At 46.0% G+C, this 23,472-nt stretch overlaps 1 protein-coding gene across 2 annotated transcripts in view; it reads left to right on the forward strand.

Annotated features, from left to right (window-relative positions):
* SH3PXD2A (SH3 and PX domains 2A) overlaps window positions 1-23,472 on the forward strand; it is a 248,293-nt gene that overhangs the window by 40,319 nt on the left and 184,502 nt on the right. The window contains exon 2 of one of the 2 annotated variants that reach the window (XM_053983427.1): window positions 1,492-1,572. In XM_053983427.1, coding sequence (XP_053839402.1) covers window positions 1,492-1,572 — 81 coding nt within the window. Of the gene's footprint in view, window positions 1-1,491; window positions 1,573-23,472 lie in introns of those variants that run through there. The other variant, XM_053983428.1, reaches the window with a different exon arrangement.

Raw genomic sequence — 23,472 nt, forward strand, 5'->3', positions numbered from 1 at the left:
TAACAAGCAGAGAGGAAAGTATGGCTGCAGGATCTCTGTGGTTTCTGGGTGGACACCTCTCCTACTGGGAAAGAAGAAGAAAGAAAAATCCATTGGTGGTCCTTGCAAAAGTGTTGTTGAGCCCAATATTCAACACCCCTTCAGGGATTTTCATGCAATAATTTTTATTGGTAAAAGTACCAAAGCATTTGAATCAGTAGCTTGGAAGATGGTCTGGTGTCTTGGGGGAGGTGGAGAAGAGGCTGATGCTTATCCATCTCCCATTGCTGGAGACAGAGAATTTCACTTTGCATCCATGGCAAAAGGGAGAGCTCCTGCTGCAGTCCTGTGGCTGGGGGAGGAGGAATGCTTTCCTGTTTCCTCTGCCAGATTGTTATCTCAGTCCATATGTAAAACCTGGAAATTGCTTTAAAGGCCCAGGAGCTGTCCTAGCTGTGATTTTCATTATATTGATGTCCGTGGTCACCCTTGATAGCTCCATCCTGTGTTTGTTGAAGTCTTGCTGTGGATCTGTCATCAAGGCAGCAATGCCAGCATTGGCCTGAGGGCAAGTGTATGAGAGAGCAGAACCTGGCCCATTTTTAACTTTAAAAAAAATATTTTGGAGGTACCAGGGTCAAAAGGCAACATGTTTGTGTTTTGTGTGTGTATTTTTTTATATATATATTTATATATATATATACAAGTTTGTGTATGTGTGAGTGAGAATAATTTTTATCACAGCTTCTGGCAAAGCAGTGTTTCTGTAATAGGATTGTTTTGGAGATGGAGTAGGGTTGGGCAAGGGAAATCCTGGGCTTATTCCAGGTTTCTGTTGCTGTTTCCATCAATGCAAGGAAGCAGTGTCGCTCTCACTGTCCAGCTTTACATCCCCCGATGTGACTCAGCAAGAGCTGTGTGCCGTGACAGGGTTTGGTTTCTGTCACACATGTATGGGTGTGAGTAAGCAATGGTGTTGCATGGCTGTAATTCCACAACACCTGGGGAGCTGCGTTTCCTTTGGATTTCCTGTTGAACCAGAGCCACTCCTTGCTTGGGAAGGATGACAGCCACAGCTCCATACACAAAAACAATCTGGAACCTGGGGCTGGAGATGAACACCCCTTGAGGAGCTGTTGCTTCAGGGGGTTGCTCACCCAGCCGTGCCTGTAGCTGGCCCTGGGACTCCCCAAAGAGGACAGAAGGCAGGGTGTGCTACCACAGACCAGAAGATGTGGTGTCACTCAATTGGAGCTTTTATCCCCAGCAGAGCAAAGTCGGTGGGAGCTGCTGATGGGGATGTGTGGGAGAGCACTGAGTGCTCCCCCAAGACTTCTGTTGAAGGCTGCAGCAGGCTTTAATTTAGGCTAGTCCTGCTCCCAGGGCTGTATTCCTGACTGTAAGTGGGAACAGCCAGTGAGAGTTGAAATTAACCTATGCTGACTGTTCTCCTTTGCATGTATCCTGTGCTTCCTGGCCCAGGCTGATTTGTATTTTCTTTTCCCTGAACAGGTCTATATCATCAACGTAACATGGTCTGACCTGACTTCCCAGATCATCTACCGGAGATACAGCAAGTTCTTTGACCTGCAGGTAAGTCTGTCCTGTCTAACATTAAATATTGTTTCTACTCATGCTTCTAGTCATGTTTCCAGATGGGTTAATAGTGCCTTTAAATAAGGCTTTGTGCTTGTTTGGTCTGTTACATGTCATGATCTTGAAACTTTTCAGACTCTGCCCTTGTAGGGTATAAGATAAGTGGGTGGTATGCTCACAGTGAGTAACTTACACTGTAAAGATATTTAAAGCTGACATTTTCATGAATGGTTCCTATTAAAGAGGGGATCTAATTTTAAATACTTCAGATGCACTTAAAACAGAGAGAGTGCTACATTTTGGGCCTCCAGAAACTACTTACCCAAATAACTGAAAACAACAGAGCTTTTGCACGCTGCCACAGCAGCTCAGTAACAGAGATTGCAGTGGAAACTTTCCAGTCTCTCTTCCTAACCATCTACCTAGCCAGCCAGGGTCCTGGCTCCTGCTGTTTGTACAGCTCCTTTCCTTTATTCTGTGCCTGTATGTTTCGATTTCATCAAAAGCTTTCTTGCTTTTGGATAAACTGCTGACTAAAGTTTGAAACCAGGAGTCGGTTGCTTCATTTCTGGTAGTGCTCCCAGGCACCTGCATGGGTAGGGGGAGCTTTGGGGCTGGTGTTCTGTTTGGCAACAATCCAGATCCACTGATATTTTTGTATCATTGTAGGTTTGTAGGCAGTAAAACTAATAGCCTAAGGTAAAAGTAAAAGCTGTGGTTTGAGACACTCTTGAACTTTGGGGAAAAGGTTGATTTTTGGACTGGAGCTTGTGCTTGGAACTGGGTTGATGTTACAATACCAAGTGAGTCCTCACGGTCAGTATTGAGGAGGTAGCTGACTGTGCTGTGTCCTGAAAAGTAACACTGAGCCTTTTCGTATGAGAAGTTAGAAAAAAAAAAAAAAGTTGTTGTTTGGGGTATCTTAAAGAGCTCTAGTTTCATCTTTGCTCCTCTTTATGTTTCGTTTCTTTTACTTGGAAACCTGAAGTCTCTAGGCTGTTTTGTAAGCTGCATCAGTTATTATGGCCTCCTGGCCTTCTGGGTGAAATGTGACCATTTCTACAGCCACTCCTAATTTCTGTTTGCTGTGTGGCAGGAAGACAAGAGAGGGATGTTCTTAAGCTTCCTCGTGTGCCCATCTCCATTTCTAACTGGGCTAAAGTGCCAGGGCTGCCAGTCCCACTGCTGTAAGAGAATGTAAACATCTTCTCTGTGTCTGCTGTACCTGCTAAAGATGCGCAGCTCTGTAGTCACAAACATTTCCTGTCAGCATGCGAATTGTGGCCAAAACTGTTTCTTTCTTTTTCTCTCTTCTTTCTCTTTTCACCCCAGTTCTGTTTTCATGTATATGTTGTTCTGGGTCTCCTGGCCTTTCCTGGTAGGTTTGAAAAGTTCCCATCAAGTGTGGAGTTATCAATGGGGTTAGTGTGTTGGACAGGAAATGATGTCTCAATCAGGGAGTGAGTCCTGAAAGGTCCCATTGATAAGTGCAAGGGGGCCTAGCCAGTGGAAAACTCCTGCTTGCATGACGCTTCTCCCCCCACGAGAAAATACGACAAGAAAGTAACAAATTCCCTTCTTTAACCCTTTTCCCTCTCAGGGATCTCTGTTCACTGATCACTGCTCATGCAGTGTCAGCCCCCTACAACAGCCTCTTTAGCTCTTGCAGCGTGAGGTGCAGAATTACAGAAATTGAGGTCTTCACTTGAGATTTCCAGTCCTGCCATGTCTCTGTACTGTGTCACTGTGTCCACCTGTACCTCAGTTTCCCAGCTGTGAGATGGGGACAAGGCCCTGTGTGCTCAGGCTGACATAACATGCTTTTAGACTCCCAAAGGTGATAGATGTTTTTTATTTATCCTCTCCTATTACTCTTTCCGGATTTTTGATTATGCCTGAGCATCTCTTAGGTGAGGCAAAGGAAACTGCTTTGGATCTTGAATAGAAATTTGTATTTCCGGCTCTAATGAAGCCTGCAAAGAGAGTTGGAAAAGTAAATCAATGCTAAGGGGGACTTCGGGTCACCCTTACATTTTGGGAAATCTATGACTTGATGTGCAGAGATTCTTGCTCAAAGAGAAATTAGCTCCACATCTTGGGATGACTTGTGCTTTCCAGATTTTTGCTGGAAGCTTGAACTTCTAACCTAGCACTGGTTGAATGTGGGGTTTGCAATCTGATACCATGCACGGTAAGGTGGTCTTAGCATAATCAGTCTTCTTTGATAATATCCCTGCTTATCCCCATGTGGCACTTCTAGGAGAAAACCAAGCAAATTCTCAGGGAGTAATGCTCAGCCAACTCACGGGCACCACTCATGTCCAAAACAGCTGGAGTCCACAGGTCTCTGCCAACTCCACTCACCCTGCTGTGTCAGTGACAGAGCTGCACTTCAGGGCTTCCGAAGCCTGCACGTGTCTCATTTGCTCTTGACTGGAAGTGGAGGAACAAGGGCTGACTTGTAATGACTTAATCAGGGCTGCAGTGACTGGAATTGACAGTGACACTGGATACAACCCGTGGGGAAACCCGGGGGGCAGCCCAGGAGCAAGGAAGGAGGAATAGAGATAATTAATTTCATTACTCCATTTTCATGTTTCTTTTAAAAAGAGCCCACCCTTCCCCAAACGGCTGTCTCTGTGGGAAGTGGCTCAGTGGTTTTGAGAGCTGTAGCATTAGTAGAAACTGCATTTTTTAAAATACTTCTTTGCAAATTCTATTAGGCACTGCAGGCGGTAAGAGGCTGCTCTGTCCCAAGGATTCAAATCCAAGGAGAGCTTGGCTGTGCTATTTCAGCAGCACATATGCTTGAATTGGGAGTCTAGTTGTTTTTCAGTTCAGTAATAGGACAGTGAGGGTGGTCATAGCATAGGATTTGTTTGCCCCACAAAGGTGTAAGAAGTACAGCAAACAGATCCCAAAGCAGCAAGCCAAGTGTCAGCCCTGTGCTGCTTCAGTGAGGGGTGGATATCTGTAAACACAGATTTTAAATTAAATTAGGGTATTGCCACATCATTTAATTGTGCAACCAATCACATCTGCTCCTGAGCATGGGTCGAATGATGGCAGCAGAATACATGTGAGTGCCAGTGTTTCAATAAATAGGATTGAAAAGATTGAATTAACTCTGCATAGATGAAAGCATTACTATAAATTGCTTGTCAAATCAAATTATCTGTTGTCTTTCACCCTGGGGACACATTTGCACCTGAGCACGACATGGGTCAAAGCTACCTCCTGATGTAATATTTTCAGTGTAGTTTCCTTGCCCTTTCCTGCAGTGCAGAATGGAGGAGCATGAGGAGAGTGATCGTGGACATCACCTGTCAGTAGTGCTGACCCTTGTGGCAGGCTGGTGGCTCACTGGGGCACGTTCCCTGGATGCTGTTTGAGGTCTTCCATCATCATCGATGATGGATTTGCTGGTGGTGGTTGCAGAATCCTGTCCTGAGGTGATAGTTCAGTAACGCTGCTATTGTCCCCAAAGGAGCTGAGAAAGGACATGCCTTTATTGGGATAGCAGGGATAACTCCTGGCATTTCCACTGTGCAGTACAGATGTAAGGTCTGTGTTTTTCTTGCTGGAAAGTGCTTTAGGAGGCTGTTAGCAGAATGGGGCTTTGCAGTTGAGTGTGTGCATAAATAATTGCCCAAAGCATCAGGTGGAGAAATGTGGAGATGCAGGCAGCTCTCATCCTCCCAGTGGCCTGCTATGCTGGAAAACAACCACAAAGTTTGCAGCTGGCAAGCATGAAAGACATGTCTTTCCCCTGTCCCCATATCACCCTTGCAGTTGCCCAGTACCACCTTGGGCTTTTTACAGCTTTTATGACCCCAGCTGGGTGCTGGCTCCGCTGCTAAGAAACCCCCTCCCAGCAAAGTGAGCAGGGAAAATGGGACCAAGGATCTATGCCTGGTCTCTCAGCTTCAATCACCAGTAGTCATCTGCTGCATTTTATCCAGTGACTTCAGGTGTTCTCCTCTGATTCCATGCCCGTGCTACTCAGTGCCTGTATGAACAGGACCACGCCCTCTGGCTCTCTGTGTGGGGAGCTGGGGGAGGATCCTCTCTCATAGCAGGTGTAATGCAGCTTTCTCCAAGATTTCTCCAATCCACAGCAGCTGGATTTAGCAGCATGCCACCATCCCACGTTGTGTGTTTGGTGTGCAGGAACAGCATCGCCGGAACCGTGGCAGGAATGTTCGGTAGGCAGATCTCGGCCTCCCCACACAATGACGCACTCAGGCGGTTTGGCTGCAAGGAGATGTCTGAAATGGCACAATATTGAAAAGGCAAATAAACAAAGCCCTGTTCAAGCACTGGGTCTGTGTATCAGCAAAATATTATCTGCTCAACGTGGTTTGCTGATCTAAGCAGGTTTTCTTCGAAGTGGCACAGAAAGAAGAACTCACTAGCAGGCAATTAGAACATTAAAAAAGTAAAGACTATCAAGAATTTTATTAGGAAGAGGAAAGACATGTAAGTTGTTTTCATCCAGATGATAAAACATCAAGAGCTTCATTTGTTATTGCTAGGGTCATCCTGATTGTTTATAGTGCTATAATGGAGTAACAGAGCACTGAAGATGACATTAAACAAAAATGGTAGTATAAAAACTAGTAATTGCAGTCTGTATCTCTGCTTTTCTTACTTGGACTGGAGTTCATGTAAACGCTGCTGCTCTCAATTTTCTCCTGTTACACTATTCTGTAACAACATCCCTTTCTCCATTACCCCAAGCTGTATCAAATAGGATAATGTCCACTCTCATTCCCAGTTTGGTTGTAACTGTGCCACATGCCTGAGCACCCTGGGTTTCACTGGGTCACTATGATTTGAAATAGGACCTGGTGGCTTTGGCATGCAGGCTTTCTGGGGCAGGGCAAAGAGAATTCTGTGATTCTGATGGGATTGTGTCTATTCAATCCAGTAGTTAGTCTGGGTTAATTGCCCAAGTGGAGACTTTCAGCCCTAATTCTGGTGGTCCAGTGCAGTCTAACTCAGTAATGACATTTTCGTAGGGCCTCTGATATTTCATGTTCATGCTTTTAGCTCTGCAGGAGTGGTGAATAGACAAGTCCAAGCATGCAATAGACGAGTTTAGCAGTGGTGAAGAGTGTAGGTAAGAATGCAATGGGGCAAGGGTTCGCCTGTGTTTGCAAATGCTCACTCCTAACTCTCAAGCCACCAGGCCTCTTTAGCAGGATGAGCAGTCACTCACTGGTCTTCTCAGCCATCCAGAGCAGCAGTGTCACTCTGCAGTGGGTGACCCTCTCTTCTGTAGGTGCCACCCTGTGCAGAGCTCCTGCTGGCACTGCAGGGAGGGCAGGAGGGCTGCTGCTGCAGCTCCCTGCGAGATGCAGCTTGCCCCTCTCACAGCGTGGGAGGTTTGTGTTGAGAGGATTCCCAGCCTCTGACGAGCTCAGGGAGTGTTTCTGTTGGGCTGTGTGTGTGCATCTGAGGGTGCCCAAGGAAACGGGCAAGAAAGCTGGGGGAGAAGGTGGGGTTGAATGGGGCAGGGGCGGAACAGCATGGCAGATGTTGCTGCATCAGCCTGTGCTGCAAGTGCACAGTGAAATTGGCGTTTGTCCTGCTGGGCTCTGCATGTGCCTCCCTCTGCTCTGGGCTGTGCTGGCCTTGGCCAGCACGGTCTGGGTTGCAAGGATCACATTTCTCCTGTTCCCATTCCCTTGGTGTTCAGCATCCTGGCCCTGCTGTAGATGTTGAGAGCTGCTGTGAAATCTTTCTCCAGACCAGGGGCCTGGCTCCGTATCTGACCCATCAGGTTCAGAACCATTGCTTGGCTTCAGGGACATCCCTGATAATCTTGGAAATGTGGGGATGGAGTTACTGCAACTGTAGCTGTAGGGTTTCAGTTATAAACAGCTTCCTTAAGAGCATTACTGAAACTGAAACAAGACTGGGAAAATTCAGAGGAAATCTGAACATGGGTCTGTCAACACGTCTGTTCCCAAAGGTCAGTGCTGGCTCCTTGGGGAGAAATGGCACATCCTTTCTTCTGAGTAAACACAGGCCAGTTGTTTGCTGTTGTTATCCCAGACAGTGCATGGAGAAACTTGCAGTGCAAGGTTTGCAGGGGATGCAGAAAACTAGATTTCCAGGAGGAGCCCTGCACTGTCTATGAGGGCTGACTGTGCCTCCTGTGTTTTGGCTGCTGTGCTGGAGCTCCTGGTGCAGCCACACTTGCAAGACTTGGCTTCAGTAGGAGAGACCCCTCAATGTCTGCTCTCAGAAAAACAGCCCAGCAGCAAGCTTGTAACAGGCCTTCCCAGGGGAACTGAGATGCCCCTGGGAAAAAAATTAATAGCTGACATGGTTATTGAGCTGAGAATGGTTGTTTCCACTGATTTGAAAGCTATCTAAATACCATTTATCCTTCTAACCCTCAGTGCCTTAGGATACAAACTGGCTTGGGGTGGTATCTTTGTGTTCAATGAATAAATAGAATTCATGTTTAAAATTCTAATTTCTATCATTATTTAAATGTTTGCTTGGCAAAACAATCTGTTTAGCTTCCAGTATTTGTTTCTAAAGAGACTTTACATGTCAGACAAAGATGAGGGCCACGATGAGGAAATGACAAAGTGCCTGTCAACCTACAATAGAGGTGCACTGAATGACCATGGCAAAGAACCCGCAGCTGAGAAGGTGACCCAGCCTATGGGAACCCTCCCTTTTGTACTTCTTCACTTGGGTTCTGTTGGAGCATAAAGCTGATACTTGAATATTGCCCCTAATCTGCAGCACAGGAATCTCCTGCAGGGTGGCTACAGGGAAATATTTGCTGCTCAGCACCAATCCACCTCTCTGGCCAGGACATGGATGACCTTAGAAAGTGAGGTGGTGGCTTAGCCAACTCCTCAGGGTGTGACAGCAGCAAGGCAAGAACAGAGGTGATACCCATGCCACTCTGTCTTGGTGCTTTGGGCTCTATATGTAGTTAGGGTAATGAGTTTTGTTTGTTTGGGTTTTTTTAAGAAATATTGGGAGCATCATGAAGAGGTTGTTGACTTCTTAGCTGTGTCCTTTTAACTGGACGTGGTCTGCCTCTAGCAGGCACTGAAAACAGTGAAATTGGTCAAAAGTATTATTTTCTGGAATTATTCCCTTGCTTTCTAGAGTTTTGGTTTGTGTAAGTTGTTCTTGCCATCCCCCACTTATCGCTGGCTTGGAGACTGTGAGGATGTTGGAGGACCTGTGCTGTGGTAAGGGCTCTCCTGGATACAGCCACAGAGAGGAAAAGCAACAAGTTCTTCCTAATGAACTGAATTGACTTGTATCAGCTGTGGAGGACTCAGACTTATTTTCATAGCTGTTGGTTGCTTTACATGTTCAAAATCCAATGTATCAGGAGCATGAGTGCCTGCAAGGTTATGGTGCTAGTAGAAATCTAAAAACATGCCTGAAATTGCCAGAAATTCTGAGGCATGGTGGAAGGCTTTGGTATAGAGCCCAGACATGCTGGTTTTGTGTTTGGACAGTATCTCATACAAGGCATTATGCAGAATCATGATAAAAACTGGGCTAAAAGCCTTTCTTCATCAGAGTGCATAAAGGCTCAGTGTAGATCTCCTGTTATCCCTCCTCCATCTCCATTATTTTGGTGTTGGAAGCTCTGCCCATAGCTTTCCACAGCAGGACTTTAAGCTCAGCCTTGGGAGCAGCCTGCTTGTTTGTTACCCTTGTTCCAGGTTTTGTTTGCTGGAACAATAAAACACAGGAGAGTGGCTTTGCTGTGGGACCAGCCCCAGCCAAAGCTACAGCTCTGGGGCTGCTGGCCTCACACAGGCAGCAAATTCTCCAAGTGCCACTTTATTAGCATGTTTCCTCTTACCAGAGATCAAGATCAACCTTTTTATTTTTTTTCTGGAACATCTGTGTGAAAATTAAATTCCTTGGTGGGATTTTTCCATGGTCTTTTTTTCCCTGAAGCACCCAAGCCCTGAAAGTTCGGGCATGACAGTTCCACCCCCTGCACTATGTTGTCGCTCTCCCCTGATCATACTCAGCTTTCAATTATTTATACTGCCAGAAAATTGCATGGAGTTCACACCCCCAGCCCTGAAACACAATTCTGCTTTTGTGTAGGGAATACAATCCTTCACTTTCATTAAGTGTGCGGAGACCAAGATGAGAAGTGCCTGTTGTGTTCGCATCCCTTGGCTCGCGATGAGAGGAGCTGGTTGTTTTTGCAAACGTCCTAAATAGCCCTGGAAGGGTTACAGGGAGTTTATTTACATTATTGCATTTAAGTGCAAATAGAAAATTGCCCAGCCATAATGGAAAGTTTATGCAGGGCTCTGTCAGGGCCCTTTTCCATGTCACCTCACCCCTCCCGGCTTTCTGCTTTGACAGGCTCAGATGTGGGAAGGCCCTGCCTGGAAGGAGCAGTAGCTCTTGGTCCTGTCACACCATGGTTTGCTTACAGGACACAGAAAAGCATCAGCTGGCATCTCTTCCACTGTGGACTGTGTCAAGTCCTGCCTGCCATAGGGAAGGCTCCTGATCAGGCTCATCCCAGCCTGATTTATGAGCACTGGGTGCTATTTGCTTCTTCCCCATAGCATCTGAATGACCGATCTTTTTACCATCAATGTTTGGAGCATGAAGTTGGGAGTTTGTTTGCCCCCTATTCCCTTCCTGCTTGCCTCGAGTCACAGCATGGTTCTCCTTTTCTTCAACCAGAGCAGTTTCATGTCTCATGCAAACACAAGTATTCCCTCTGCAGAACTGCCTTTCGCAATTTCCACTTCCCTCCCTTCAGGGGAAGCATTGAAGTGGAGTGGTCAGGGCAGTAAAACCCACAGAGCTGAGAAGATACATGGTCACGCAAAAAGCAGGACTAGTGATGCTCTGGGGAAGCACAGCTTTGTGCACACTCCTTCCTGGGTGCCCTGTTTGAACAGCATTCAGCCAAGCTGAAGGCTTTTTTCTCCACCTTTTGCTTTTTCATTTAAAAAGAGAGTTCCGGTCTGTCAGATCTGTGCAGGAAAGGAAGGACTTGAATTTTTACAGCACATCAGATCCTTTGGCACTGACCTGGCTGGCAGCCTGCTGAGTCTACACCTGCCACTGAGCATCGACTCAAGTGGCCATAGCTAAAGTTTTTTTAAGCTATCCCATCTGGGACCCTCTGAGGGTGCAAAGACAGCAGAGCAAGGAGTTGCAGTCCAGTGAGGAGGTTTGCACTTCAACAGGTTGCTGACACGTTCTTGATGGCAGGAGCTGTGAACAAGCTCACAAAGGACTAAGCAGAGACTCAGAAAAGCATTACAGTGTGTTTAAGATAATTTCTGTAGTTCTATAGTACAAGCAGAGCTCTCTATTAAAGCCATTCTTGAGGCATCAGTGTCGATGCCGGAGTGCCTCTGATTCACCAGGTCAGTCAAGGGCAGATCCTAATCGATTTAGTGGTGCTTTTGCAAACAGAGGTAACATCAGAACCATGTGTCTGGGTCTTGATGCATTTGTTTTTTAAAGGGTGTGTTAAGAAAACCAGTGAGACTTGCTGAGCTGCTCCCTTCAGCCAGGTGTTTTGAGAGAGGTGAAGGACAAACCACAAAAACATTGTGAAAGAGAGGGGAAAATGCCAAATGGGAAGAACTTAAAAAGCAAACCAGGAAAGGACTAAGTAAAATGATAATAGGGAAAAAATTATTTCAAAGGCCTAGGTTGAATTTAATGATCGAAGTTTTATCTTAGAAGGGAATACACGTTATCCACCTGAACCAAAAATTATTTCATAGACTTTTCCTTTTATCTGGCAAAACTCTGGCTTTTGACAGCCCAGTGAGTTGGAATGTTGTGCCCTCTCTATCATCTAGGAATGTTTGACATCCAAGTCCAGGTTTTACCTGGTCACTACAGTGTGCTGCTGCTTGAACAAAACTGGCATGTATCTTCCTGGTGAAGAAAGTACGTTGTGGGATGGCACATGCTAAACACCTGTGTCCTTGTAACAAGTCCAGGTTGTCTGGTAGTTTTCTGGTGTGTTGGTAACTGTTGGTGCAGCTTTGCAAAAACCTCTGTTGCCTCGTGCAACACTCATTGTGTTGCTGTGCTGAGGGTTAGAGGGTTCTGGTTGCTTGCACATAAGGGTAGGATTTAGCATTTGGTGCTTCAGGAGGTGGTAGAGATTCATTTGCCATTGGGTTCTGGGAATAAGGTAGATGGAGATAGAAGTGATGTGCTCCATGAAGGTGGTCCCTGGCTATCCTTACATATAGGGAAAAGTTTGCAAAAAGTGCTTCCAGGGTAGACAGGAGTCATACGAAGTTTCAGGTTGGTTCTGGGTGTGGGAGAGCCCTGGATTATCCAGCTGAGCAGGGGTGTGCTGTGAGCTGCAGGGCTGTCAGTTCCTGCCTCTTGTTGTTAGGAAACCTCATGCTGAATCCTATTCCACTCTTAGGGCAAAATTATATTTCATTGCCTTAATGTGGAAATATTTTTTGTGTAATTAGGAGCTTGGAGTCTGTGGTGTGGAAGAAGGAGGGGGGAACTTCTGGTGTGGCAGGAAGGTTATCTGGAAATATCCACCCATAAAATGGGGGCTGTAATCAGCCCTCCTGGAGAAAGTTTATTCATTAATATTTGTGAAATGCTTTGAAGTCTATGGTTTGGAGTGTTTTTAACAGAGCCAAATGTTAGCTGTATTACAGTAGCTAAGCCAGACCGTAATGACCACGTTCCCTCTCCTCCCCTTGAGCCCCCAGCCATTTCTGACAGGGTTTGGTGAAGAAGTGAAACATCAGCAGAGTGACCAAACAGAAGTTAAGTGCTCAGCAGAAATATAAATAGTGCTTTTTGTTCTTGGGATTATGTCCTGGTTCTATGGAGTCTTGTGGTTGGAAATGGAATTTGTAGAAGGGATGAGGAATTTATTTCTGAGCTTGTACCATGCTATCCCAGTTGGTAGCTGGTTTAGGGTCCCCCTGAGTCAGGATGCACTGTTGGCCTTTGGGTGATTGCAGTTATCCCATCCTGTCTCCATGGGAAGTCACCTGGGTGAGACTGGAATGCTGGGATGGGAGGGAAATGTGGCTGTTGATGGAGTGCATGGTGAGTGGGGCAAAACAAGGAGGTCCCAGAGCAGGATGCAGGAAGAGCTGGTTTGATGGGCTGTTCAGCTCTGGCTGCCCCTAAATGCCCCTTGCTCCACGCCTGTCCATTTCTTAACAGCACAGTATCTGCCCTGTCAATAACAGAATAGCATTTGCCTTTTGTTTTGCTTGATTTCTGGTCTCAGGAGGTGAAACTTCATGTGAAGGAACTGGGGGGGATTCAGTCCATGCTGTGTCCCCAGAGTACCTTGTGGATGAGATTTCAGCACAGAGGCAGCAGGTAAATGGATGTGCCAGGAGTCATGGGCTAAGGACACATCCCAAAGACTGAGTTACTCTTACAAAATTGTTCTCTGGGCTTGCAGGCATTTGCTCTGGGTGGCAACTAGGAACATCTCATTAGCATGACCTGGTGTGTCATGTGTTCAGACACAACCCATAGCTCTCCTGGCCAGCTCTGACACTCTGGCTTGTGATGCATCCATTCCCTAGCCTCACCCAGGGCTAGGCTGGGATGGCTTCCTGCCTCAGGGGCTGCATTGCTAATCTTTGCTTGAAGATTTGAGGTGCCCAGACATGCCTTGGCATGGGGGAGGCTGCTCTGCGTTGTTATGATGGTTCTCAACTGGGTGAGAAAGAAGATGTCTCCAGCCCAGAGGCAGAGCACGCTGTGTTGTGTGCACCCTGTGCTAGCAGGGATGCTGGGAAGGTGGCTTGGCTGAATAGAGGTGCCAGCACCTTGCTCAGAGCCCTGATGTTTCTAGTGATCTGTTGTCCTTCGAAAGCACCCTCTGATCGTGGAGCTCACAGCCAAAGACTGACCCAGCCCTCACCTCTAATCTCATCTTTCCTCCAAGAGTCTGGTCCCTGGAAAGATGCAGCTCTCCAAGAAGACATTCCAGGGGGGTTTAATCACTGCACTCACTCCAGCCCTGCTGCACTTGTGGTCTAAGCACCTGCTGTTTCATTTAATTAGCAACAAATGGGAGGCGTGGGTTGGGGGAAGGGAGCAGCACCCCGATGAAGTATTTGCTGCAATGTAATGTATTTTATTTTGGGTCTGGAATGGAGGCCATGAGGAACATTTTCCAGAGGGCTCCATAAACCACCTCTGTTCACAGGGTGATTATTTGAGGGAGGAGAGCGTGCATTTAAATCGGTGCTGCTAATTTCTGCTAAGAACCACATTATTTTTGCTTCATACTCCAGACTCCCTCCACCCATGGCTTGATGTTGGGAGCTGTGAATTTTCCACATCATTATAAAGTCCCTTTATAAAAGAGAGCCCTTTAAATATATTTCAAAAAATTGATTTCAAATACACCAGCCTCTCAGATAAATCAATATTCAGAATGGAAAACTAATTCTTTCCTTCCCCCATAGTGGCCTGCTCATTTATTTGTATTTCAGTAGCACATACCAGCTCTGAGCAGAGCTACATCTATCTGGTGTTATGGGCTAGAAAAGGCACGAGAAGCTGCAAGATAAATTGAAAGATATAACACCTTTGTTCACCGTGATGGTTAAGTTTGGGAGCTCTCTGTTGAAATCAGGGTGTTACATTGCCAGCAGTATTTTACCAATGTAAGAAAGGGAGATGGGGACAACTGGGAAGGCAGATTTCAAGATTGAACCACTTGTGCTGGACAGTGGTTGTGTCTTGCCTTTGGGAGATCAGCTGCTACAGCTCCGTGCAGGGAAGATTACAGTCACAGCTTCCATGTGCTCCAGCCCACCAGCACTGGGGCTCTTTTTCTCCACAGGGGTGATGAGTTTAACAATTATCTCTCCTACTGGTACAAACTGTAATTCTTAGTCTAAAGACACAAAATATATATTGGCCTTTTGTCTGATATTCTTCAGGCAGTGCAAGCACCATAAGAGCTGCAAAGACAGGATACTCTAATTTTTCCCTGCCCTGACTAAAGCAGGAGAGTTGGGTTTTAGAGATTTTTCCTTTGGATTCCATGTTCTTAAGGAGTTCATCTCCCATGGATTTGAGAGGATAAGTTAGCTTGTGGCTGTCAGGTATCCAGATGCAACGGTGGCTGTGGTCATGTCAAGAACTCAGACTGATCATTTTGTTCTCGTGTGGAATTTTAAATTCAGTCCCGGATACTGGGTTCTGCTCCAAGGACAGTAAAAGTTCACAGAAAATTCTCATCTTCTGAGATTGTCATAATCTTGAAATAGAGAAATTCTTGCTCTATGTCCCTGCTACAGAACTTCATTATTAGAACAGAATATTCCAGTTGGAAGGGACATAAATTACTGTGTAGTCCAGGTGCCTGGGCACTTCTGGGCTGACTAAAAATTAAAGCAAGTTAAGGGCATTGTCTAAATGCCTCTTAACTCCTGAGAGGCTTAGGGCATCTAAATGCCTCTTAACTCCAGAGAGGCTTAGGGCATCAACCACTCCTCTAGGTAGCCAGTTCCAGTGTTTGACCACCCTCTCAGTAAAGAATGAGCCAGTTTGTAGGTACTCCTTAGCTATATAATCATTGTATGCTCAGTGCTATCAGCGGGGAACCATAATAGCTCCTGGAGACTTCCCAGCTGGGGAGGCAATTGTAAGAGAGGTTTTCTTGGGAAGGGAATTCAGTTTGCTTGAAAATTCAGTGGCATCATGAAAAAAAACCCTCATCTTTACATGAGTGCTGAAGCATGGAAAAATGGCCTCTGCATCCTAGAAATCATTGATTTTACAGAAATTGGCTCTTTCTCTTGGTTTTTGGAGTAGTTACATTGATTTTTTTTTTTTTTTTATCTGCTTGTAGGCACACAGGGCACCCACACATGTCCCAGAACTGTCAGACTCCTGCAAGTCAGCATTATACTCAGAATCAACCCCATAATTCTCCAGCAGTATCTCTTCCTCATCTGAGTTTTTCCTTCTTTCTCTATGTTCCTATCTGATTATAGAAATAGATTCTTTCTGCATGGATCAAATATGGAAGCAATACCTCGAGGGACTCATTCGGAGTCAGGATATGAAGTCTGGAGTTCTTTTTCTACCTCTGACATTTGAGAGATGCTTTTAAGTAGATGAGATACTATTACAGTGTCAGCCCATCTGTTAGCAGAATTGCTGTTTGAATCCTATCCCTTTCCTCAGTTTTAACAGAAAGGCAAATGAAGCTGTCTGGCAGTTTACCTTGTTGCAATGTCTCAGTATGGTTAGGAAGGGAAATCTGTTTTTGTTTTCAAGTCTCTATTGTACTTGCAGTGTTTAATGCTGTTCAGTCCCACATTCAGGCAGAGGCGCACCTGCCCAAGCTGCTCTTGCAGTTTCTATTGTAATGGAGAACAGCCCCTTTGCCTCCCCTTTCCCCTGCTGGTGCTTGCTTTCGAAACATGAGCATCTTCCTCTGGCTTCAAATCCTTCTCCAGGCTGATACTGATCTGCAGGGTTCAAAGCAGGGGTGGCATTTCAAAGCCTGCTTGACCATTTTGAATCTGCAGTGTGACGCTCAGGCCATGTTGAAAGCCTGAGTTTTGAGGCACGTTTAATCACATCTCTGCACCTGTTACGGTGGAAAAAATTTCTTCTGAGTTTTGTTTCTGTTGTTCCTCAGCCACTCTCAGGTTTTCCTTCGTTCTTGGCCAGCACAATGTTCTCTGGCATCTTGACCTCATGTTGAGACATGCACTAGTCCCAGATGAAGGGCTAGAAGCAATTGTTTGCACCTGGCTCAGCAAAATAGTTATTTGTGTGTATGTGTGTGTCTGGTAGTGTAATTTATTTGGTCAGTTACTTGAGCCAAAGGAAGCCCTAATTAAGCAAGATAATTTTGCATCTGGGTTGCTGGCAAAGAGCATTCTCTGTGCTGGCCGTGGGAGTGTAGTTGATGCCCTCCCATGCCTTTTCTGCCCGTGTTTGATGACAAAAGGGGGTTGGCAGTAGCTGTGCTTTGATGAGGCTGGTGTCTTGCTTTCTGATGGAAAATGGACCATTCTGTGCTCTGATATTTTTCTTACTCTCAGCAGGGTGCATACAGGGAACTCAATTTTTGAAGTTGCTTGTGCCCAGTAGAAAGCAGTTGATGTGTCATTCCTATTCCCACCTCCTCCTTACTTCACTTCTCAGTATCTTTTTATTTATTTAATTGAATTTCTAGTGCTGCAGATGGCAGTTTTCTAGACCTGGTTCCTTACAGCCATAATGCTGAGGTGCTAAAGATAGATAACCCCATGGAGGACACAAGGATCATGTGGGCTTTCAAAACCAGCAGCCAGGTGTCATAGGGCAGTGCCATCAGACAGCTTGACTGCTGCTTACAGGGGAATTACAGGCCTGGATATGGCTTGAATCTCTTTGATGCAAGTTAGTGTCTTCCTGGATACTTTCTGTGACAAAATATCTTAATGCAATTTCAGGAGGAGTCTGTGAAATGTTAATTTCCTGTCTGAGCCAGGGGCTAGGGCAGAAGAGAGTGGTGTGGTACCTGCAGCTTGTTGGCTAGGCTTGGACTTCACAGCACATTTTTGAGGATGTTTCCACAGTCTGGACATCTTTCTGATGTTCCTTTATTGTGGCTTTGTGTGATGGAGAGGAGGAGAGAACAGACAAGTGCAAATTCACAAAGAAGGTGAGAAATAATCCTGGGTGCCTGCACAGTGCTTGTTGGCCCTGCCTGTCTGCCCCATCCATCTTCTAAAGCTGGTCACAAGATGTGGAAAGGCATAGAAATCTGCATTATCACTGCTGGATGTCTTGGATGGTCATTAGCCTGCCCATCAAAGTAGTTTGTAGGTCACCTTCCCCTCAGAAACATTTGGGAAGGAGCTGCTGGATGTGATGAGTTGTTGAGGCTACAATTTCCTGTGAGTTGCTTTCCCCAGCACCCTTTCCTTGAATCAAATCACCCAAGCGCATCTTGCATCAGTGCACACGCAGTGTGTACCCTTCAGCTGGCCACCATGGTTTGCATGTGTGGCCAGGCAGGCTGGAGAACACTTGTGTTTTTGTTTTATGACAGAGTACATGCCTAGTTAAGTACAAACTGCTCCTGGTGCTGCACTGCTCCTCATGTTACTGGAAGAGCATCTGCCAGAGGAGAACAGGCATAAATGCTCACTGACAAGCTGGACATGTACCTGACTGCCTATGAACCCATGGCTGCTGGTGCTCAGCCCACATGGCCCTGTGGCCACCCTTGGCTTAAAACTCTGCTGCTGCCCTGACAGGGATGGGCACAACAGCTCTGTCTTTCAAGGCAGCACTGTGCTGCCTGTGGTGCCTAACAATGTGCTGGGTACTTCTTGCACCTGGTACTGCTGACCGTGCTCTCACCATCAGGTCTTGCAAATGCCACTAGGCAGAAAACCTCCTGTGGAAGGACAGAGCTGGAAGGAGTCCATCTCCTCCTGGATGCAAGCATCTGCCTCCATCTGCTCTTTCTCCCTCACAACTTGTAGCAGTTTTCTCATCTGCAAGTTTGGAAAAGTCACAGCCCTGACAGTATTTCTTGACAACATGCCCGTGCCACTTAAAAGCTACTGAGATAAAAAAAGACCAAAATAACCCCTACCGTTGTCAAAGACCTCCATCGATGCTTTCATACTCTGCCAAATATTACATGTGATTAGTTGGTATGATACACAGAACAGCATCTGGTCCACAAGGAATGCGTCCAGAGATGGATGATTTTTATCTGAATGGAAATCCCAGGGTAGGGCCGGGGCGTGCAGGGTGTAACACGGAGGCCCTGTAAACACTTGCAGTGCCCACCCGGCTCTGAGCAGCGCACGCAGCCGCCGTGGCCACCGGCCAAGCCCGTCTCCTTTCCCAGGGTTTGCTTTTGTTCTCAATTAAATTAATGAAAGTCCTCAGGCAGACTTGCAGTTACAAAAATAAGATTTCAGTCCTAGCCTCCCTTTGTAGGGTGCTGAGTCCTTTGGGGTAGCTCTGGTCCCGAGTCTCCTGGGATTCTCCTTCTGGGCATGGACTTTATGAACTCAGATGTCACCCAAATTCCCCTTTTGCTTCTAAAGAGAGAAAGTTGTCCATGCTGCATGTTGGGGCAGGGATCAGAAGGAGCTGGTGTGGGTCTGACTGTGCAGCTCAGGTGCCTGTGTTCTGTGGTTGTGCTAGCGATGGGAGGGCTTATTAAAACAGATTTCTGATACCTATGAGCTTTGTCCTCCCTGTCCAGAAATAAATCTACAGAGAGAAACCAACCTCTGAGCTGCCATTACAGTAGGCACCAGTAAAGACAGATTGTTGCAGACCTAGGTTTGTTCTCACATTGTATTCTAGAGTGTAAATCCTTTCCCCCCCTGCATTGCAAGCCCAGCTGCACAGCCAGTGCTTTTGGAGTCTGTCCTTCTCATGCACTGACCACCTCTGCTGTCCCCATGTGCCACATGAGCATCCTGGGGAGATGCCAGCACAGCACCCAAGCCTGGGCAGTGCCTGAGCTGAAGGGCCTGTGCTGGGGCTGGGGTGTAATGCTGTCAGCTGCCTCTGAGCTCTTGGAAACCTCCTGTCCTGCTGGCTGCTTGTTACCTCCCTGGAGGCCTGCAGCAAAGTATCTGTTACATCTGTGCAGCTCCCTCTGCCTGCTCAGGTGGTGGGATTTGTTGTCTGTACTCCTTTCTAAATCCCCCCAAAGATGAGATACATGTGTGTTTGGAACCAGACATGCAGGCAAAACATCTTGGGGTTTGGAGGTGGGGAGAGAGGAAGAAAAGAAGACAAAGGAGTCTCCTCCCAGCATGGAGTTAAAACCTGTGGTTATGTTGTGCTTGGCACGGATTCCTCATTGTGCTGCGCTGGGCGGTCGCTCTCCTCTGGCAGATGCTCTCCCCAGAGCTATGAGAAGTGTCCTACAGAGATGAGTAGATACCATTTCAGATGGAGTTTGTGAAGTAAAATGTGCCATTGTGTTCAGAGCTATTGTTTCTGTTTTCAATATTGAAGTTACTCATGGTTTCCAGGGGACAATATATCAAGCAAAGCTAACAGGCTGCAGAGAAGATGTAGATTATGAAAACAGAGGGATTAAGTTTCATACATTTGGAGCTAAAGTCTCATCTCTCTCTTAGCAGTGGGAGCAGGGAAGCACTCTTGCAGGCTCATAAAACTCTACCAATTTAAATGAGGGTGTGTTTTTAACAGGGTTTAGTTAAAACTATGGTCAGCACTGTGTGAGCAACTTAGAAGACTCTCTAAGGATGGATTCTGTGGGTGCAAGTTCAATGACCATCCAATGTATAAATTTGGTTTCAGAGAATTTCTGTGCCAGGCTTTGCACCAGTTTAAACAAAATCAGTTTGCAAAGATGGGGTCTGGCTGTCTGGGTAGTCACCACCTAAAACACCCATGAAAATCCCCTGATATCTCTTTATGAGAGAGGAGTAAGGAAGGGTAGAAGAGGGCATTGCATGACCAATGTGATTCTCCAGCTCCTGAAATCACTTTTGGGGACTGCCTGAAGCCAGGAGTCACGCTGGCAAACAAGGGGACCCATTAATGAAGGGCCAGCCCCCGTTCCCATAGATGCCATTCTAAATCTGTCATGTTCCAGAGCAGAGCAGAAGTTTGGTTCCCTGGATGATCTGACAGCATTGAACAAAACAGTGGTAAAACCAAAACAGCCTGGAAATTGTATTGACAATATTTGGTGTGTGTCCTGACAGTAAGGATGCAGTTGATACCAGCACTTGTGCTGCTTTTGGGATGCCTCCTCAAGCACCCTGCTTGCAGCTGCAATGCAGTGTTTGATGCTGCTGCCAGGGTTTTTTTTAAAGACCTGAGGGTTTTTCAAACCCCTGCAGCATCCTGCCAATCCATCCAGCCTTTGTGCTGGGCTAAGCTGAGTTGAGCTGCTCCTACTTGCACAAATTTAGGGCAGGCGCTCTCAGTTTTTGCATTTTGAGGCCTTTAGAGTGGCCTAGTAAGGTTAGTGAACTGTTAAACTCTAAAGGCTTAGTGGGACTACACTGTATTTCCATCATTGTCTTGAAAGGGTTGAAATCTAAAGAAGGATGGAGAGTAAATACTTTTTAAAATGCCCAAGTGACGTAGGAAGCAGTGATTAATGGAAGTGACCTTGGTGCTTTGCTCCCTTTCAGTGAAGCTCTTAGACTTGCCATTGTGTTTAAAACTGGAACCTCTGCTCTGACAGTGCTGTCAGATGCAGTTCTGCTGTCTGAAGGCCAGAGCTGAGTGTCCAAGGGCACTATTACTGCAGTGTCTCTCACTGGGACACGCTGGTCTCTTGCTGCTTATGTGCAATCTGAAAGAATGCTTAAAGCCTGTGGGTTTTGTAAGGATAAAAAATTGCAGGATGTAAGGAAAGATGCTCTTCTTTTGAAGTTAGCTCTTCTTCCAGACAGGATTTTTACTGTGACCTGCAGTGAGCTTTTTAGAACATGCGTAAGGTGTGCAGCCTGAGTACCTGGGCTGGCTCTGGATGTGCCAGCTCCGGAAAAAAATCCAACAAACTGCTTGCATTCCATCACAAAATTATGAGCCTTCCCCAAAAGCTAATTGGCCTGATGGGACAGGGCATCATCATGGCTCTCACATCTCTGCATGACCCTGTGGTGCCACATAACTGCAGCATTCATCTCTCTGAAACAGGCATTGGGGTATGGCCTCACTTCCCAAGGATACTGTTGGGACAAATCCTCTGTAGATACCAGAGTAACAGGGGACATATAATCACCATGGATAGATGGAAAAGTATGAAGTAGCCTTTGTCCAAGCATCTTCCAGTGTGGTTAAGTTGGATGAGGCCAGTTTAATTTAGCACTGGGAAAAGAAAATGCTTCTGGCAGGAGACTTCAATAGCTGCTCTGTGAAAGGACAGTGTGGGCTTTCTGAGAAGCTCCTCAGAGATGCACCAAGTGCCTCTGTCATCCCAAACCAGCACCTCAGAATGTTTCGCTAGGCTGTGTTAGCCACAAATGCTGGGCTCGTTCTGCAGAGCTTTTAGAGAGAGCTGCATTTCTTTAAAAAGTACCAAATGTCTCATCTGGGAAACAGCATTCCCTCTTTTGATGGATCGTGTTGGGGATAGACCCTCAGTCTCTGCTCCCTGCCTTCTCCTCTCCTGGCTGTTTTATTTGGATACTGAGAGGTTTGTAAGATTTCCAAGATTTCTTGTGGAAATTTTCAACCTGAGAAAGGCATTTTCCCTTTGAGGATTACACCATGCTGTAAATGTCTGTTCTCTTTATTTCACATGCATTTTCCTGCCTTTGTTTGACTTTCTCACAGATTGCATTATATTTAATTCAGAACATATCCCATAATGCTGTAATTGTCAGGCATGTCAACTGGTTATCCGGATGACTTTTTGCTGTAATTTTTTTTTTTCTTTAAAAATAAAAGGGAAGCAGTTGCTGCTGCTTCTCAGGGATTGAATTATTACACTTCTCTTGCATGCTGTGGCATCATGTAACACCACAAGGGAGCCAGTGTCACTGGCTGCCTGATATAGTTATTCCTGCTGCATTGTGGAACCCATTACTGCTTTAGGAAGAGATGGAGTTCCACCTCCTTCTGATGTGTAAGATGTCAGTTCTGTGTGTGAGTGGCTGACAGATGAGCTCCCTTGGGCTCAGTCTGTTCCATGTCCTCACCCAAAGATCTTTTGCAAATTTTTCCTAGTTGGTGTTATGCTCAGGAACAGCTCTGCTCTGGCCAGTTTTGAAGGGATGGGAGTTAAGCAGGCCTCCTGCTGTCTTGTGTCTGTGACGGTGAACTGGTTTGTTGTTCCTGTGAGAGGGTGAAGCAGGAGAGGAATAAAAAGAAGCTCAGAGAAATCTGGAGAAAGTTCCCTAACAGCTGTTTGCTGTGGAGGGATCTGCCCCAGCAGCAGAGGTTTCCTTCCCTGCCATGTATCTCCTTCTGTCATTGATCTCAGCAGGTATGGTCCTGAGCTGGAGTAAATGAGGTCCTTCCACTTACACCATGGATGCTCCACTGATTAACCTTAGCAGAACACCTATTCTAAAACCAAACAATTGAAGAAATTATCTTCTCTAGACCAGTATGTAGAAGGTAAATCTGTGGAGATGGTCTCTTTTGTTCTCCACTCTCTTGCTTGTTTTCACCTGCTGACATCTAAATGTTGATATATTACCTAGCATTTCCAGAGATCCATTCTCTGGAAATGGGTGCCAACCATCTTCCTTAAGTGCAAGACCCCTTTGGATTCCCTGGGTAACCAGGATTTGGAATATGCTGTAGAGGGACAAGCCCACAAATGAGAGGATAATTGTATCTGAAAACCACCAATAATATTTCTTCCATTTGCTTCTGTCCTGCTGGGTTTAGATAAGTGTAGTTCCTCTGAATTCAGTCTCTGTCTCCTGCTCTGCAGTGTAAGGCTCAGAGCCTTTGATGGCTCTTGATTAAATCTCACGCCACCTACCTGAAATCTGTCTCACATTTTGCAGGTGCAAAACCAGAGACAGGACCAGAGAGGTTTAACCACTGGAAAACTCTGGCAGATTACAGAATTCAAACCCATCCTGGCCATTCCCTTTCTTGCAGATCACATGGTTTATAATTCAAAATGTAGCTGATGGTGCTGAAACCATCAATCCTGTCAGCAAGCAGGACAGCTGGTTTCCAACTTCAAAATGAAAGGAAATTACTGCAGCTCCTCAGGGGTTTAATTAATAGTTCCTATTCTGGTATCTTACCTTTCCTTCTCATCTAAACTTGTGTTATCTGCACTAGAGACTTTCAGTCTTTTCTGATTTGCAGATGCCCTTAACCCCTCTTGCTGAGGTGTGAGTTCCATCATCACTAGTTTCAGGTCCTGTTAGACTCTTTGCTTTTCTTCCAGTTTCTTTGGCA

Source organism: Vidua macroura, chromosome 8 (assembly GCF_024509145.1).
Source record: "Vidua macroura isolate BioBank_ID:100142 chromosome 8, ASM2450914v1, whole genome shotgun sequence".
Taxonomy (NCBI): Eukaryota; Metazoa; Chordata; class Aves; order Passeriformes; family Viduidae; genus Vidua; species Vidua macroura.